This window comes from Theropithecus gelada, chromosome 9 (genome assembly GCF_003255815.1).
Source record: "Theropithecus gelada isolate Dixy chromosome 9, Tgel_1.0, whole genome shotgun sequence".
In the NCBI taxonomy this organism is placed as follows: Eukaryota; Metazoa; Chordata; class Mammalia; order Primates; family Cercopithecidae; genus Theropithecus; species Theropithecus gelada.
Window position 1 is genome coordinate 128,503,751 of NC_037677.1, and position 17,271 is coordinate 128,521,021.

Sequence of the window (17,271 nt, forward strand, 5' to 3'; positions counted from 1 at the left end):
TCTGAAGGATTTGGCAAAGATTTATTTATTTTTTCCCCATTTCCAGTCTTTTAAAGTAGACACAGATTTGCTTAGAATAAAGCTGATTTTAAAAGCACACACAAGTTGGGCACAAAGGAGAGGATTAAATTCACCAATGCAGAGTTATAAAGAGGAAAAGACACTGAGCAGGTGCCTTCAGCAGAAAACTGATCATCCAAGGTGATTACCTAATGATCGGAGACTTAATTCCTTATACTGCAAAAGCAAGAAGAGTTTAGTGTATGAACGGTACAGCTGAGTTTGTAGCTCTCTCTTGGTTTCTGTTGATTACGAACAATTAGCATAGTTATGTATAATCTTTAGTAGACAACCTGCATCCATTTAAATTAAATAATACTTTCTACAATAGTGTGATATATAAGGCCACAATATTTATTTTGGACAAACCCCTTAAAGTAGCGATTTTATTATCAATGTTATTCATTCTTTTGAAATATAAAGTACTTCAACTGAATTAAGGTTGCAGATAATTTTTAAAATACAACATACATCATGAATAGGATATTAAAATTATATTCAGGTATTTATATCTAATATCCAAATTCACTACCAAATTTTTACAATAGATATTAATCAGTCTGACATGCTTATTAATTGACCTCATAGGTATAATTATAGATCAACATGATTTTAGTGTCTGTTGTTTTGTTTTACTAAATTAGGAACGCAGCATTTACAGAACAAATAAACACAAGTGACGCGGCCACCCCAGGATCTAACAGCTCTTCAGTGAGCTGCATTGCAAGCTCAGAAGTAATCCCACTAATGAACCAAGTCAGACTCCAGTTCTTCATCAAAAGGTGCTGGTGGAGGTTGTCAGACGCCTTCCAATATAGATCCTTAACAGAAAAAGGAATCAGTAGTTAATGTATCTTGTGATTCCCAGGAGATTGTGTTACAGCTGAAACAGGGTAGCTCACTGTGGTTAGAGCTTATGCAAGGGACTGGTGATTTTATATCCATTATAAAAATTTTGTAATGAATCTATCTGTAATCTTTTACCGAGTGTTTTATCAATATGCATTTTGTATTAATTAGAAAACATCAGATTGTATTCTTGCCTAGAAGGATCACCAAACTGAAACGCTGTTTCCAGACAGCTGCTTTGTTCCAACTCAATGCTGGGGGAAGTCACCTACCAGGGCAAGATGGTGTTGCCAGTTCATCGCCACCAGCCTCACCAAGGTCAACTGCTTACAAATGAAGACCCTGCCCTCACGTGGTTTAAGTTCCGTAGTGGGAGAGATGTCCCAAACTAAAGATGCAGGAGTGTCGGCAATAGAGGCTCGCTCCAGCGGACCAGCGGGCATCCCTGCAGGAGGGAGGAGGATGGGTCTCCAGGAAAGGGGGCAGAATCAGAAGCCTGGCTGGCCTGGCCTGTGGGCAGTGGTGGGGTGGGCACTGTGAGCACAGACCTTGCTGCAGCAGCTTTCGGGGGCAGATTTTATAGTGCGGTTCCGGACCTATGGGTGGTAGTGCGGTGGGTACTGTGAGCACAGACAGTGCTGGCCTATGGGCAGTGGTGCGGTGGGTACTGTGAGCACAGACAGTGCTGGCCTATGGGCAGTGGTGCGGTGGGCACTGTGGGCACAGACCATGCTGCAGCAGCTTTCGGGGCAGATTTTATAGTGTGGTTCTGGAAAGCTGCTGAGGGGGTGTGGGTCGCCAGTGGCAGTATCAGGCTCTGAAAACCTGAGCAGGACGGAGGACAGTAGTTGGGAAGCAGTGGCTGCAGAAATCCATCCTGAAAGGAAGGGCTAAACCTCGTATTTAAAATGAGGATCCTGAGGCCTTGCCCCCGGAGTCTGCTTGACAGTTCTGGAAAAGGCTCCAGAAAGCAAACTGCCTGGTGATGCTGATGCAGTCTGTGGGTCTGACTCCAAAAAGCACTGGCAGAAATAAAGGTGACGGGGGTGGACGTGAGAATGTGTACAAGAGCTAGGAGAAAGCCGTACACATGGGAGGGCGAGGTGGAGACATGGCAGCACTCAGGCCCCGGCCCAGGAAACTCAGTGGCTTTTATCCCGTTTCCTTCGACCCCAGATGTGAGCCCTCTGGCCAACGGAACCCACCTGCCCCCAGTGGCATTCCAGTCTTTCCAGTCTGTCTAATACACAGCAGCCATAGAACACTGTTTGCACACCAGGACTAGACCCCTCCTCCCCACTGAGAGAGGGTGGGACCAGCCCTAAGAGGAGCGGTTTTGGCTTCCCGCTCTGGCTCTTCACCACTGCTGCAGCTAAAGCTCTTGAGAATCCACAGTGGCACCTGCCTGGTCTCTGTGTGTTCTGCAGAATTAGTTAGTATAAGAAGCCAGAAAAGGTCAGGCATGGTGGTTCACACCTGTAATCCCAGCACTTTGGAGGCCGAGGTGAGCGATCACTTGAGTTCGAGATCAGCCTGGGCAACATGGCGAAACCCCGTCTCTACTAAAAATACAAAAATTAACCAGGCATGGCGGTGGGCACCTGTAATCCCAGCTACTCAGGAGGCTGAGGCAGGAGAGGCGCTTGAAGCTGGGAGGCAGAGTTTGCAGTGAACCGAGATCACGCCACTGCACTCCAGCCTGGGCAACACGAGCGAAACTCCAGCCAGAAAAATCAGAGACCGAAATGGTTTCTTTATTGCTGAGAGTTAAGTAGAACAACAGTCCGGTCCTGGAGGAAGTACAGCAAGTAACTGAGGCCCTCCATCTACAGCAGACAGCTGGGGGCGTCCCCACCATGCAGTACTACGCACAGGACAAAGGTCAGACATAAGAATCCCTGCTGTGACTCCATTTATATACAGTGAGCAACAGGCAGACTCCTCCATACCACACAGCACCACAGGGCGCCTGTGCTGGGGCCTTTTGGGGCTGTAGGCTTGTGGTTTCTTGACCTGAACAGTGACTGTGGGTGTGTTTGCGAAAATGCACCAAGCTGTAACTGATAAGCCGGACTTCAGGAACTAGTTTACGAATAAATCACTGCGACCCAGAATTGCCCCACGACATGCCATGGCGGGAGTCACAGAGTCACATCACCTACCCCAATCCGATGGCCAGCAAATGAGAGAGCAGCAGAGACGGAAGGAAAACTTTCAGAAACTCCGCAGAGAATATGCCCCCTTTCTTCATGACGCTCGTGTTCCTCATGCTGAGGGTGGCCGTGCGCTTCGGGTGTTTAAAGAGGAACTCCCTGAGGCGGGAAGAAACGTGTCAGCCGATGTGTCCTCTGTCAAGGGGAGCCCCCGTGACACTGAGAACACACTCACTTGGGGGGAATATTTTCCGGCCGACTTGACCAATCCCATATCCAGTCTGAGTTTTTCTTCAAGATGCTTTCAACTTCTTTCCTTCTCTCAATATCATCTTCCTCAGACTAAGATAAAGTCGATGTTAAATGCCGATTAACGTACCACCCATGACACCCACCTCCCACCCGAGCTTCACAACCGCAGGCTCCATTCAAGAGGCCAAAGGCACATGTCACTGCCCCGGACTGTGGTCCAAGGGGAGTCCTGGGGCTGGGGGCCTTCCCCGGGCCGTACCGCACTCCCGGCTCCCGGCTCCCGGCTCGCTCGCCTCCTCCAGGGACAGATCACCTCGGGGGAGTCCCACCCAGGGCGTAAATACATCTGGTTCACTGTGAGATGCTGGGGTACTGACAGCGGCAAACACTGTCTTAGGGAAGTCACGTGACATGAGGGCAAAGATGGTGACTGCAGCACTGGTTTTAACAAAAGAAAATGCAAACAGCCGAAAATGGCTCAAAACAGGGACATGACGAAGGAAACAGACACTGGATAGTGAGCAGGTTTACAAGATGCTTCCGGGAAAAGCAGGAGGGAAAAGGCAGAAATGTACACACAACCACGGCTGCGGCCAAATCCTCAGAATTATATAACAGCACGAAACATTAAAGAGGACTTTAAATCCGAGAGTCTCAGTGTTTCTCTACTTTTTTGCATTTTCAGAATTCTGTACCTGAACATCTAATTCCTTTTAAAACTAAGGGGAAATTTTTGTTTTAAAACAGTGAAAATGGCAATACCCTGTCTCAAAAAAAAAGAAATAAAATTGAAAATCAGAATATAGCTCCCCAAACCCACCAAACATCTGGGTATACCCAAGCTGGATATAGCCCCATGTGCCGAGGAGCAGGCCGCACGCCCTGGGGTGCACCCACACATCCACAGCCAGGGCTCCCGGGGCTCCCAAAATCATGCTGCGCTCTGGAACCCTCAGAGTGGGGCCAGGGGGATGTCCCTGAGAAGGCCTGGGTAACAGGGACTCCTTGTTTCCTTGGTGAAGGAAGCCTTGAGGGAAGCTAGCACTGAAGAGCCAGCTACTAATCCTGCCTGGAAGGCCATGCTTCCTCACAGAGCTTCCAAAATACAGAACACGGTCCGTCGTTAAAGTTCTCACCATCAACAAACACCCAAGAAAACATTTATCGCGCATCTCGTCTGCAACAAGGTAAGTAAGGCACTACCAGATATAACTGAGCAAGACAGTACTGATCACTGCCTCTAACCCTATCTGTGAAGGGAGAATGATAGTAAACCAAGGCAGTAACCCCAGGCACACTTTTTCCTCTAAGACTCCGTTTTCACAACAATGCTGAATGACGGCATGTAAAGCCCATTAAGTATCTGTTACCATTAGAAAAGTCATCTCAGCCGGGCGCGGTGGCTCAAGCCTGTAATCCCAGCACTTTGGGAGGCCGAGACGGGCGGATCACGAGGTCAGGAGATCAAGACCATCCTGGCTAACACGGTGAAACCCCGTCTCTACTAAAAATACAAAAAACTAGCCGGGCGAGGTGGCGGGCGCTTGTAGTCCCAGCTACTCGGGAGGCTGAGGCAGGAGAATGGCGTGAACCCGGGAGGCGGAGCTTGCAGTGAGCTGAGATCTGGCCACTGCACTCCAGCCTGGGCGACAGAGCGAGACTCCGCCTCAAAAAAAAAAAAAAAGAAAAGTCATCTCAGGCTGGACATGGAGTCTCACACCTATAGTCCCAGGATTTTGGGAGGATCACTTGAGCCCTGGAGTTCAAGACCAGCCTGGGCAACACAGGGAGACCCCGTCTCTACAAAAAACTTTTTTTAAAAAAGATGATCTTACACTAAATTAACAGGTTGATCAGCCACTAATGCACTGCTCAGGCACCAGTTAGCTCAGGACTAATGCTAGGAAAGGCACAGGGTGTAATTTCCAGCAGGCAGTGACAATGTCTAATGAGGAGGACACCTCAGAGTCACAGCCACAGTGACCGAATGGCCTCAAATGGCCCCGCGGGTAACGCCTGAGTCCCACACAGCATGCAAGTATTAAAACCCACTCACTGTCCAACTAACCACCACAAGGAAAGACCAGCCAGTAGCTGGCTCACTGCCGCCCTTTCCAGTGGTCCCTCCCTCCTCTCTAGGCTGCAGCCACCAGGGAGCCCTTCCTCCTTTCCAGTGTATCCCTGATGGCAGGCAGGGACACCCTTAAAGCCCGACTTTTCTCTGAGGTGCTCAATTACATTTTAAACCATTTCCTGTACAAACAGATCACAAATACTTATGACTCGCATTCTTCTTCCAGCTTACCTGTGAACTGTTTTTCTCTCCAATGCTATGGGTATCTGGTTCAGAAGCTCTGTTAGTATCTTGTGGTGTCTGTGAGCGAGGTGGGCTTGGCAATGTGAATAGAATGAGAAAAACAGAACATCATGTGAACATCCTATCATTAGAAGCTCAAACCCCAAAGGCCTCCAGCCGCCTCCATGATGAGGGGCTCTAGCCAGTGTGCGTCTTCCCTTCCACCCAGCACCAGCCAGAGCCAAACTACTCCTCAGCCCTGTCGGCTGAGCCCGACAGGAGTTAGCTAGCCAGTCTTCAGAGAAGAGGCGGGGGGAGGCAGCTGGCGAGCGGCTGGCTTTGTCACCTGCCGCCTTCACGGTCTGTTGCACAGTTCTCAAGGGCACGCGACCTTTGACCACTCAGCCACTCTACCCTGGAGTCGCTCAGAAGTGCTGCTACCCAGGAACCACTCCTGCGACCACCGCCCTGCTGAGGCTACCCAGGAACCACTCCTGCGACCACGGCCCTGCTGAGGCGCGTCAGGAACCACTCCTGCGACCACGGCCCTGCTGAGGCGCGTGAGTGCGTTTCTCAGAGCGGGGTTCGTGGCTGTTCTGCTGCCTACTGGCGACTTGAACATGGCTCCCCACAGACTAAGTCCCAGGACGCTGCATCCCCAAAGAGGGCAGCAGGAGCCACTCCCGAACGCGGCCTGAGGGGAACAGCAGCCCCCTGTCCTAGAGGTGACCGTCACCCACTGAAGACATCAGCACTGTAACGCGTACGCTTGCTGGCGTGCACCTACCTGTCACAGTGAGAACTCTTGGAGCTACTCCGTCCAGACTCATGCTGTGCGTCCAGCAGTATTTTTTCCATGTCACCATTATAAATAGAAACCGAGGCTGGAACGCTGCTGCCGTTCCCATTATTGCTGAAGTGCAATTCCACCCAGGAGCCTGGTGGGAACAAAAAAAGGGGCACAGATGGAATTTTCCACCCACTCTGGAATCTGGTCTGAATATCTAACCAGCCTGCCCCTCCACTTCCAAGAGGTAGCCATGGTGACACGCCAGGAACCATCCCTTAACCCCACCTTGAAGACATCCCTCTGCCCACTCGCATGGCAGTGACTGTCTACACACACACTCTCTGGGTACAGGAAGGAAGCCTCCTGGGGCTGAGACCACCTATCTGTCCATGTCTCGCAGTCTGTTTATACCAAGCAAATGTCCAGGAACTCTGCTGAGTCGCCAGAATCCAATTAGAATGCTTTCTTGCAGTGAGCTTCTCTAAGAAAAAGGCTATTATTTGGAAAAAGGGGTCTTAAAAAAATAATGTCAACATAAGCTTAAGGGATTTAAAGTTTTCTTTAAAAGGTTTGACCTCTATTTTCTGTTTCTTTTAGAGACGGAGTCTCACTTTGTCACCCAGGCTGGAGTGCAGCGGCACAATGAAGGCTCACTATAATCTCAAACTCCTGGGTTCAAGCCATCTTCTAGCTGACGCCTCCGGAATAGCTGGAACTACAGGCATGCACCACTACTCCTGGCTATTTTTTTTAGGAGATGGGGTCTCGCTATGTTGCCCAGGCTGGTCTCGAACTTCTGGGCCCAAGCAATCTTCTCACCTCGGCCTCCCAATGTGCTGGGATTACAGGTGTGAGCCACCATGCCCAGCCTCTATTACTTGTATTTTGTGGCTTACTTTGCATGTATTTAATTTCTAACAATGTTAAACACGACTTTACAAGTTTGCTAGCCATCTGGATAGCATCTTTTTTGAACTGGTTCTTCAAATCTCTCATTCTTTTCTATTATCTGTCTTATTTGTGGGCACCCAGCAGTATTTTTTCCTTGTCACCATTATAAATAGAAACTGAGGCTGGAACGCTGCTCCCGTTCCCTTACTGCTAAAAGTGCAATTCTGGGATAATTCTGTACCCTAGATATGCATTTTTCTGGGATAATTCTGTACTCTAGATATGCATTTTTCTGCATATTTAAATGTGTTGCAAGTAACTTTCACTTGGTAGCTTGTTCTTTTCACTTATCATGCCTTCTGATGTACAGAAGTTCTTGATTTTACTTCAGTCAAATGTAGCAGTCCCTTCCTGAGCTATTCTGTTCTGTTCTGTTATTTTCACATAGCTCTACTGTTATGACATTCACATTTAGATCCAAAATCTACGTGGATTAATTTTTCCACTGATGTGATACGGATGATGCCCCATTTATTGCAGGCAGCTGCCACCTCGCCTCTGCTCTGCGCTGCTTCCTTTGTCAGACATGAAGCGTGCACATAGGCACACGTCTATTTCTGGGCCCAGGATAATTTCTCTACTTTGTGTCATAGGTTTATTTATTTAAAGCAAATCTGGTAAAAGCTTCCTCTGGTAGCGTATGGAGGATGGAGTGCAGTGGGAGGAAAGTGCAGGTCACAAAAGATGGAGAAACTTACGGAGGAGAACAATGGAATTATCTCATTTTGCAGTCACTATAATTTGAGTAAGTAGAATAATCACCCTGAGCTGCTGACTGTCCTTAAACCAACACAGCACTACCAACACCATGCTATTGGAGGGAACAGAGCAGCCTCTTCATCCGTCATGTTCACTGGAAGCAAAGGCAGGCGTTCAGCTTTCCACACACACTAGGCATCTCTCCTGAAAGAGGCCTGGCCCAGCCTCAATACGCCACTTGTTGCTGAGTATATTTCATATTAACCAGAAAAAAGCAAACCGAAGGCCCAGGAAAGAAATGTGGATTTGCAACTTATACCATCAAACAGCCTCCAGTAAGTTGCTAACGAAATGATCACACAGATTTTCAAATTAACACATGACTGTTCTCTTTGGCCTCTCACGTTGCCTCATGTCCTGGCCCACAAGAAGCACATCCCTAATACAAAGGCAGGCCAGGGTCTGTCTTGGAGCCTGGAGCTCACTGCAGGAGAAAGGCCCAGGCCAGTCTGCCCCACACTCTGGCAGAGGCTACACGGTGCCTTCCGAGATGGATAGACCACACCATTCCTGAAACCGCTCATCTGACTAGACAGTATTGCCAAAAGTGTTGTTCAGATATCTGACGATATGGAACACAAATGGAGCTTGAAGATGTCTCTTCTCCGATGCCACTCTTAACATCAAATGTGGGACACCAAGTCACCACCACCGGGGTGGCCAACGATTCAATTCCATTCTGACTATCTACCTAGACTTAGTGTCGAGCCCACAAGACTGTTCCCACAGATGCAAGTGGAGAATGGGGTGTCCAGGTTACCCACATTTTTGCCAGTCCCTCTACCTACTCAGGGGAGCCCACACACCCCCCTCAGGTTCAATAATTTGCTACAACTCATAGAACTCAGAAAAACATTTTACTTTATCAATTTACCAGAAACAATTACAGAGGAGCCAAATGGAAATGACATACAGCCCAGATCCCCACCTACCCCACACATCCCAACCCTAACCCCAACCATGCTACCCATACCTCATGGCTCCCCCATCTCCATCTCCAGTCCTCTCCCCTCCTAGGAGGGGCTTCCCTGGGAATTTCTACCTCAAATAACTAGCCTGGGGCCGCCCTCGAACCGCTGTATTAGCAATGTATTCTGAAGGGGCTCCTTACAACTCACACCAAAAATGGTGAACCAAGGAGCACTTTTGGAGCACACTGCTGACAGGGTGACTGAATAACACACACACTGGTCAGGCTGCTCTGCCTATGGAGTTGCCACCCTTTTATTCTTTTACTTCCTTAATAAACGTGCTTAAGACACTTATTGGCACAGTGGCACACGCCCGTAATCCCAGCACTTTGGGAGGCTGAGGCAGGCGGGATCACCTGAGGTCAGAAGTTGGAGACCAGCCCCATCTCTACTAAAAATACAAAATTAGCTGGGCGTGTTGGGTGCCTGTAATCCCAGCTACTCGGGAGGCTGATGCAGAAGAATCACTTGAACCCAGGAGGTGGAGATTGCAGTGAGGCGAGACCTGCCATTGCACTCCAGCCTGGGCAACAAGAGTGAAACTCTGTCTCCGGGGGGAAAAAAAAGGATACTTACTGCTCAGGAAATCCCAGGGGTTGAGGTGCTCTGCACCGGGAAGTAGGGTCAAGACCAAACACATACGTATCTATCACACAAGGGGCAAGCTGAAGACGATAGCGAGAGGAAGATAAAGTGGAGACAAGTGTATCTCTGTCTTCCTCTCTCTGTGCTACTGTAACAGACTCCCACAGACTAAGTGATTTACCAACAGAAATTGATCTCCCTTCTAGAGGCTGGGAAATCCAAGATCCAGGCACCAACATCTGGTGTCGGGGGAGGGCCTTCCTGCCCCATCCCTTCAATGAGGGCACAGAGGGACCTACCTCCCTCCATCCAGCCCCTCAGAGCACTAATCCCATTCACTAGAGAGGAGCCCCCATGGCCAAGCCACCTCTTAAAGGTCCACCTTTTACTACCATACCACGGGCAACATGGGGAGGACATATTCAAACCAAAGCAGTGCTTTTTAAAAATCGCCCCGGAAAAGATCCTAAAAATCCAGGAAACAAAAAAAACCCATTCCGGATTGTCTATGGCTAATGACTTTGGGCCCAAAAGCTGTATTCCCAGGAATGATTTACTAAGGGACAGGAGTTTTATTATTAACCTACAGCAACCGGGTAGGAAAGGCACTTCCTGGAGAATGCAGCATGCTGCGTATCTACTCACATGTTACAGTTCTCCACTCAGATCATTCACCTTTTCAAAGAAAGATGGGGAGTGAGGTTGCTTAATGACCTTAGAAAACCTGCTCATAATCACAAGTAGTTTACTTCAAATAACTGTAGCATAATTAGGCCCCAGAAAGAAAGGTGCTGCTGTGGCTGCTGCAACAAAAGCCCTCCTTCCTAATCTCATTTCACCTCCCTCTCCTTAGGTTCCTCCCCCTCCTTCCTTAGTTATAATTTACAGTGCTAACAAGACACACAGCCAGTAAGTCTTACCTCCCTTCTATATCAAGGCAGATGAGATTTTGAAAAGCCTAGACTATATTTACATCACATTACAAAAAGAAAACTGATAGGTCTATCTCAGAGACAGAATACACTCCAACAAGAGTTCTTAATCCATGTCTTATTCTCGCTTTATGTAAAAAAAAAAAAAAAGAAAGAAAGGAAAGAAAAGAAAATCATCTGACATTCAGCTTCTCTAGGTGCCCGAAGCAGTTCTCTCTCCAGTGACAGACTCCGGGGAAATGCGGGGAAATGCCTTCGATTCACTGCCCTCTGTATGTCCCCAGGGCAACTCCCTGGGTCCCATTCCTCAACATGGATTCACTGGCCACAGCCATGAGCCCACGTGGAGTAAACACAGGGCCAAGTTCTCAAGGCCACCCTATGCCCTAACCTGGGATGACAATCTCAACTCTGGCTATGAAGGGAGAATCACCTGTGGTATTTTTTCACTGTTTTCCAAAAACCCAGCCTCAGCCCACTCTGAAAGTGACTATTTGGGATGCTGGGGTGGAATCCAGAAAATAGACTGAAAAAGCTCTGGGATAAATGTCAGAAGAGAGGGAGGCAGCATCCCAGAAAAAAAGCCTGAAGCAGAGGCGCTGTGAACCCCAGAGGGAACTAGCACCCCCAAAACCATACAAAAGGCTTCTTCCCCAGGGGAGGTGGGCTCTAAGAAACTGCTGTTTTTACCTTTAAAGCTTCTCAGGTTAGTGTGGAGAGGAACAAAAGTGACTTGCCTGACAAAATATTTCAAGCATCAAGTCAGCCCGGTAGGTAAATCAGGTCCCTGGCTTCTAACGGCTTGTTTCCCTCGACCTTCCCCTTGCCAGGCTCTCCTCCAGGACCCTGGCCTATGGCACACAGCCTCAGGCATCTGGGCTCCAGGTATCCCACTGGTGCTTAATGCAGAGTCCTTGGCTTCTCCTTAAGTTGCCAGCCTTATCTTTCACTCCACCTCTAGAACCTCATTGTGACCATCTATGAAATGCAGGTCTTGGACAAGAATCTAGATGTCTGCAACCCCTTCAGGTCTCAAAGCGCACAATGCTACAATTCCGCTCCAAAATAAGTGGAAGCATCTTTTCCCCTATTACAACTTTACCCATGGTGAGTTGCCTCTGACAAGAGAACCATCTGCCAGTTGCAGACACAGCAGTGGGTGAAGAGCTGAGGGCTTGGATCATTAAATACGGAAGCTCCAGAGTAAATGGGCAAGCAGTTTACTGAACTGATGCCCTCCTGGTGAAGACAGTGGGTCCTTCAAGGAAGTGACGCCGCGCAACCGTGACCCGGTCTCATCACAGAATCCTACCTCTCCTGCATGTCAGCAGTGACATGCCTAGGAGAAAAGGCCAAGTTCTCGGCTGCAGTGAGCTATATAATGATTGTGCTACTGCACTCCAGCCTGGGCGACAAAGTAAGACTGGGCTCGTAAAAAATAAAGAGGAAAAAAAGGACGAATACGAGCATCCTGCGGGTCAACACCAATAGCCAGAATGATCAAGAGATAGAAAGGAACGGAATCAGCCCATTTTGCCGTCAACTCCTCAGGAAAAGCAGCTGGCCCCAGAGGGTACAGGCAGAGAGAGTGCTCGCTGCTTCCATCTGTGGGTCTGGCTGCAAGGCTCCCACAGTTCTCTGTGCCGAGGTAAACAAGGGGCAGTGAAATCAGAGGGGCAGAGGTGAGCGCTGCCTGGGCGAGCCACCGCTCCGCGCCGGATTTGCAGGCGGCTGGAGCCCGCGGGACAGGCCAACCCCGCCCACGCCGAGCCCACGGTGGCCCCGTCCTGACGCGCGGACACTCAGGGCGGCCCAAGGAATCGCCTACATGGGATCCACCCCGCGGGTAACTATCCTTTTACAGAATAAACAAAACAGAAAAACAAAAATCTCCTAACTCCGGCGCTGGCCGTCTTGCACTGCCAATGACTCAGCAGCCTGTGTAAGTTACATACTGGAGAGAGGACCGAGGCCCCCCCGGGGCCCCCTCCACCTCCCAGCGCCCAGATCCCAGCCAGGCAGTGAAACGCACAATGTCAGGAGTAACACAACCGGAAAATGGGTGATTTTATGGCAAAGAGTTTATAAAAACATCCCTTGGATTTTATAACAAAAGACAGGAAAACACCCCTTAATATATTCCAAAATAGTAATAGCCAATGTTTAAATTTCAAGAGGAAAAATCCGAATTACAGGATTTTTAAAAATATGGTTCTAGGCCAGGCGCGGTGGCTCAGACCTATTAATTCCAGCACTTTGGGAGGCCGAGGCGGGAGGATCGCTTGAGCCCAGTTCAGACCAGCCTGGGCAACATAGACCCCGTCTCTTAAAAAAAAAAAAAAAAAAAAAGTTAAAAAAATATGGTTGTAGTGTTCAAATATATATATATATTTAATATATTACAGTAACTAAGTCCTGCCTAGTAAAATTTTTTTTTTGTAATAAAATTAGCAACTCACTGAATTTATGTGAATACATGGTTTACAAAAATCTCAATGAAGATTAAAAAAAGTTCACAGAGGTTTCAGCAGCCCGTTCCCAAGCTTATTTACATGCTAATTTTGCTTAGTAAACTCTGGCTTCAGAGAACACAAAGGTCAGCTGCCACCAGGTCCCTCCTCCCAGGCTTGGGCCCTAGGGACCCTGGGAAGGCGGCTTCAGTGTCCGCTTCCCTGAGCAAATGCTGTCTGGACTCTGACGCGGACCCACCGGGTGGGGAGGGTCTCCACGCCACCTGGCTGTGCGTGGGGCAAGTCCTGCACCCCGGGCCTGCGTTTCCCGCTGCGCGAACGCATGGTCTTGCGAATCTAGCCAAGGGCACAGGGCGAGCCTCTACTCGGGCATTAAGCAGGCTGTAACGACTGAGTGCGGCACTGGCAGCGTCCTTGTGCTTGTGTTTTCTTAACCCGTAAGTAATTTAAAGCTTTGTTTTGGAACGACCCTCTAGTAGAACTGGAACATGCCCATTAAATGCCATATTTTAAAAACACTGTAACCCCCTCCCATCTCCGCCTTCACCCTTCAGGAAATCCTAAATCACCACAGATATAAACATTAATAACAAAATTAAAGCACATAACAGTCCACTGGCCACGCCTTGGTGTTTGGTCGTTAAAACCAATACGGGTCTGAACTACAGACCGCGGAGGGCAACGTGGACTTTGAGGCTTCTCGGACCAACTGCGAGACGCAGATTCACCTCCAGGTGGAATTCCAGCTTGGCGGAGCTGGAGAATCGGGGCTTTCCCGTGCGGTCCGACCCGGGTCCAAGCCAACCCCCGCCCGAGCGGCGAGGCCGCGAACCCCGGGCAGTACGTGGGGTCCCCACGCCCTGGGCTCCGCACGCCCGCAGGAGGGGTGGGCACGGGAGGGGCGGGTGGCGCAGCCTCGCCCGGCCCGCGATGTCCCCCAGGCCTCCCCGGCAACCTCCCTTGGCGCCCCCTCGGCCTCCCTCTGGCCTTCCTCCAGGCTTCCCCCCACGCCCCCTGGCTCCCGCGCCGCCTTCCCGGCCTCACCCTGCAGGCTCTCCTCCTGCATCCCGGGCGCTCCGTTCTGCGACATGGCGCCGGAGGGCGACTGCGGCGATGGGAGTCCGCGCCGGGCTGCGGGCTGCGGACTGCGCTTCAGCTGCGGGCGCTGGGAAAGCGGAGGCAGGAGCGCCGCGGCCCAGCTGCGCTCCTGGACTGAGCCCAGCCCCGCCGCCCGGCGGGAGGAACTCACAGGGCGGGGCGGGGCCAGGCGGATCTGCGGCCGCGTCGCCCATTGGCCGCGACGCGGGGCCTGCGCGTGCGCACGGGCGTGGAGTGCGTGTGGCACGTGCGGCGCGTGCGCGGGGCGGGTCCTGGGGGGTGGGCGAGGGGCTTGCGGTGCGCGGGACGCGGGCGGGGACAGGGGCGGGACGAGGGGCGCGGAGGCGCTGGGGCTTCAGCGACCGCCTGAGGTGAGCCGGAACGGGCGGGGCGCCGCGGCCTCGTGACGAGTGGGCTGCGAGGTCGCCGCCGCGGTAGGCGGTGGGCCGAGTCCTTTTAAAGGGGCGGTGGGGCCGGTGGGCGCCCTGGGCACTCGCTATCACGGGGACGGCGCTACGCGTCGGGGCGGGGCCGGTCTTTACATCCTGCGAGTGGGGAAACTGAGGCGCGGGGCTGGCGGCGTCCGTGCGGGGGGCGTGAGGACGTGCAGGGAAGCGGCCGCTGCGGCTCCGAGACGGCCCGTGGGGTCGGGACCTACGCCGGGGAGGGAGCTGCGAGCGGTGGCCGGAGTTGAGCGTCTCGGGACGGGGTCGCGCCCCCGGGTCTCTGCCCGCCCCGCCGGGGCTCCCCTGCGTGAACAGCGGGGCCCGTTGTATTTGGGGCGTCCGCCCGCAGGAAGAAGCGGAGGCTCGAGCAGGGTCGGAAGAGTCCCCCGAGGGAGACGCAGGCCCAGGGGCCCGGGAGAGGCGCCGTCCGCCTCTGCGGCGAGGGGCTTCCGGGGGGCGAACGCGGTGTGGGGCGAGCGGTCCCCGGGGGTGGGCTGGGGCCTCCGCGGGTCACGCGGCGGAGTGGCGCTGGGCCAGGCCGGGTGGGTGCCCGGCTTCCGTGGGAGCCAGCCTGGCAGGGGGGCCTCGCGGCCTCGGGACCGGGAAGAGGCGCGCAGTCTTCAGAGGAAAGTCAAGTTTTCTCATTTCCCGCTTTTGATCAAAAGTCTTCCTTTTTGAAAGCATTGTTGATCCAAATCCAAGTATCGAGGTGCGCCCCAGAAACGCTGCTTCCCAAACAGCCGTGCCTGGTTTTGCGGGGAAGGAGGACGCTTCCCGCCAAGGAACCAGGCTCTCAGAAGCTGAACCGAGGTCACAGCCGCGGAGCCAGACCTCAGTCGGTGCGTGCTTTTCATCGCTGCTCTTGCCTGTTGAATCGTCTCTAGTCTTTGGAGTGCCATGATCTTGGTTTTCTGAGAAGTAACAAACATCCAGAGGCCAACGTGGGGCACAAGCCTTTCATCTCAGCACTTTGGGAGGCCGAGGCGGGAGGATTGCTTGAGCCCAGGAGTTGGAGACCAGTCTGGGCAACATGGCGTAACACTTTCTCCACCAAAAAAATACAAAAAAGTTAGCTGGGAATGGTGGCACCTGCTGTTGGAGGATTGCTTGAGCCCAGGAGGTAGAGGCTACAGTGAGCCATGATTAGGCCACTGCACTCCATCCTGGGCAACAGTATGAGATCCTGTCTCAAAAAAAAAAAAAGTAAAACAGCCAGAGATACATGGCATAACATTAATAATTTCAATAGTAGAACTGTAATGCTGGCCAGGCAGTGGCTCTTGTCTGTAATCCCAGCATTTGGGGAGGCCAAGGCAGGAGGGTCACTTGAGCATGATAGTTCAAGACCAACCTGGGCAACACAGAAAGACCCCATCACTATTAAAACAAAAATGCTACCAAGTACAGTGCACATAAGGATTACAATGAAAAAGAGAATGTGTGTGCCAGAATGGAAAAAGGAACCTGTTCTAGGGAGTCAACCAAAAGTATTATGAAGAAAATTAAATGGAGAATTCTTTAGAATAGTGTAGCCAAGTGGCTTCTAATTTTTCCCATATGAGTTTCTGCGTCATGGAAAGGGTATATGCACAAGAGGTATTTGCCACCATACATACACTTGCTTGCTCAGCTAATAATCGAAAGCAGTGCAATTGTCCAGTGCAGCCTCAGCCAGTGAGTCAGTAGCTTTTTGTTGAGCTGTGATGGAGGCAGCAGTTTCATCAACAATATTTCCTGATAGACCAGATATGCTCACAGTCATCCCAAGTAAAAGCAAACAAATACTGACTCTGGGTCCACTGGAATGCTAAAGAAAGCACTGCATGAGTCAGTCATAGTCTCTCACTTCCAGATGTCAAAAGAGGATGGGGCTTTGGTACTACCAGGTGTCTGGGGATCACAAGTGTTGAATGGCAGTTCTCAAATCTTGTACAAAATACCAGCTCTTCCCATTCGGCTTCCTTACAGGAAGGACTGGAGTATTACATGCTGGTGCAAGGAATAATTAGACCCCCTTTTAATAGTCTTTTGTTATGGATCTTATTCCTTTAGTTGCTTCAGGCCTTAGCAGATATTGTCTGATATTGTTAAAGGATCAATCAGGTCTACTTCCACTTTAATGAAAGTGGCTGAATATATTTTTGATACCTTGGCTAAAGTCCTTATTCGAGAAAAGGGGTCTTTGGAATTGACCAGGAAGGTGGAGCACCAAAGCCCTACCCATCAGCTCTCACACTTTGGCTTGTTGGGTGAATCTCACTGTCCTCTGGGAATTATGTACTTGTTTTCCCCCCACCCAAGGCCATCTCCCATCTGGAGCCTTTTTTTTTTTTTTTAGACAGAGTCTCACTCTGTCATCCAGGCTGGAGTGCAGTGGTGTGATCTTGGCTCACTGTAGTCTCAGCCTCCTGAGTAGCTGGGATTACAGGTGCCCACCACCACATCTGTCTAATTTTTGTATTTTTACTAGAGACAGGGTTTCATCATGTTGGTCAGGCTGGTCTCTAACTCCTGACCTCAAGTGATACACCCACCTCAGTCTCCCAAAGTGCTGGGATTGCAGGCGTAAGCCACAGTGCCCGGCCTTGAAGCCTCTCTTCAATGCTCTCCAGCAAGCACTGAAGAATCCACATGCTTCATTTTAGGGAATCTTTGTTT

General features: G+C 50.8%; 1 protein-coding gene across 1 annotated transcript; it reads right to left on the reverse strand.

Annotated features, from left to right (window-relative positions):
• Positions 1-14,361, reverse strand: BNIP3 (BCL2 interacting protein 3). The gene is given in 7 exon segments (XM_025395780.1): positions 1-881; positions 3,072-3,221; positions 3,298-3,404; positions 5,620-5,704; positions 6,398-6,548; positions 14,114-14,210; positions 14,212-14,361. Coding segments are annotated over 7 exon segments (786 nt in total). The 3' UTR covers positions 1-835.
• Between the last annotated feature and the right edge of the window lie 2,910 nt (positions 14,362-17,271).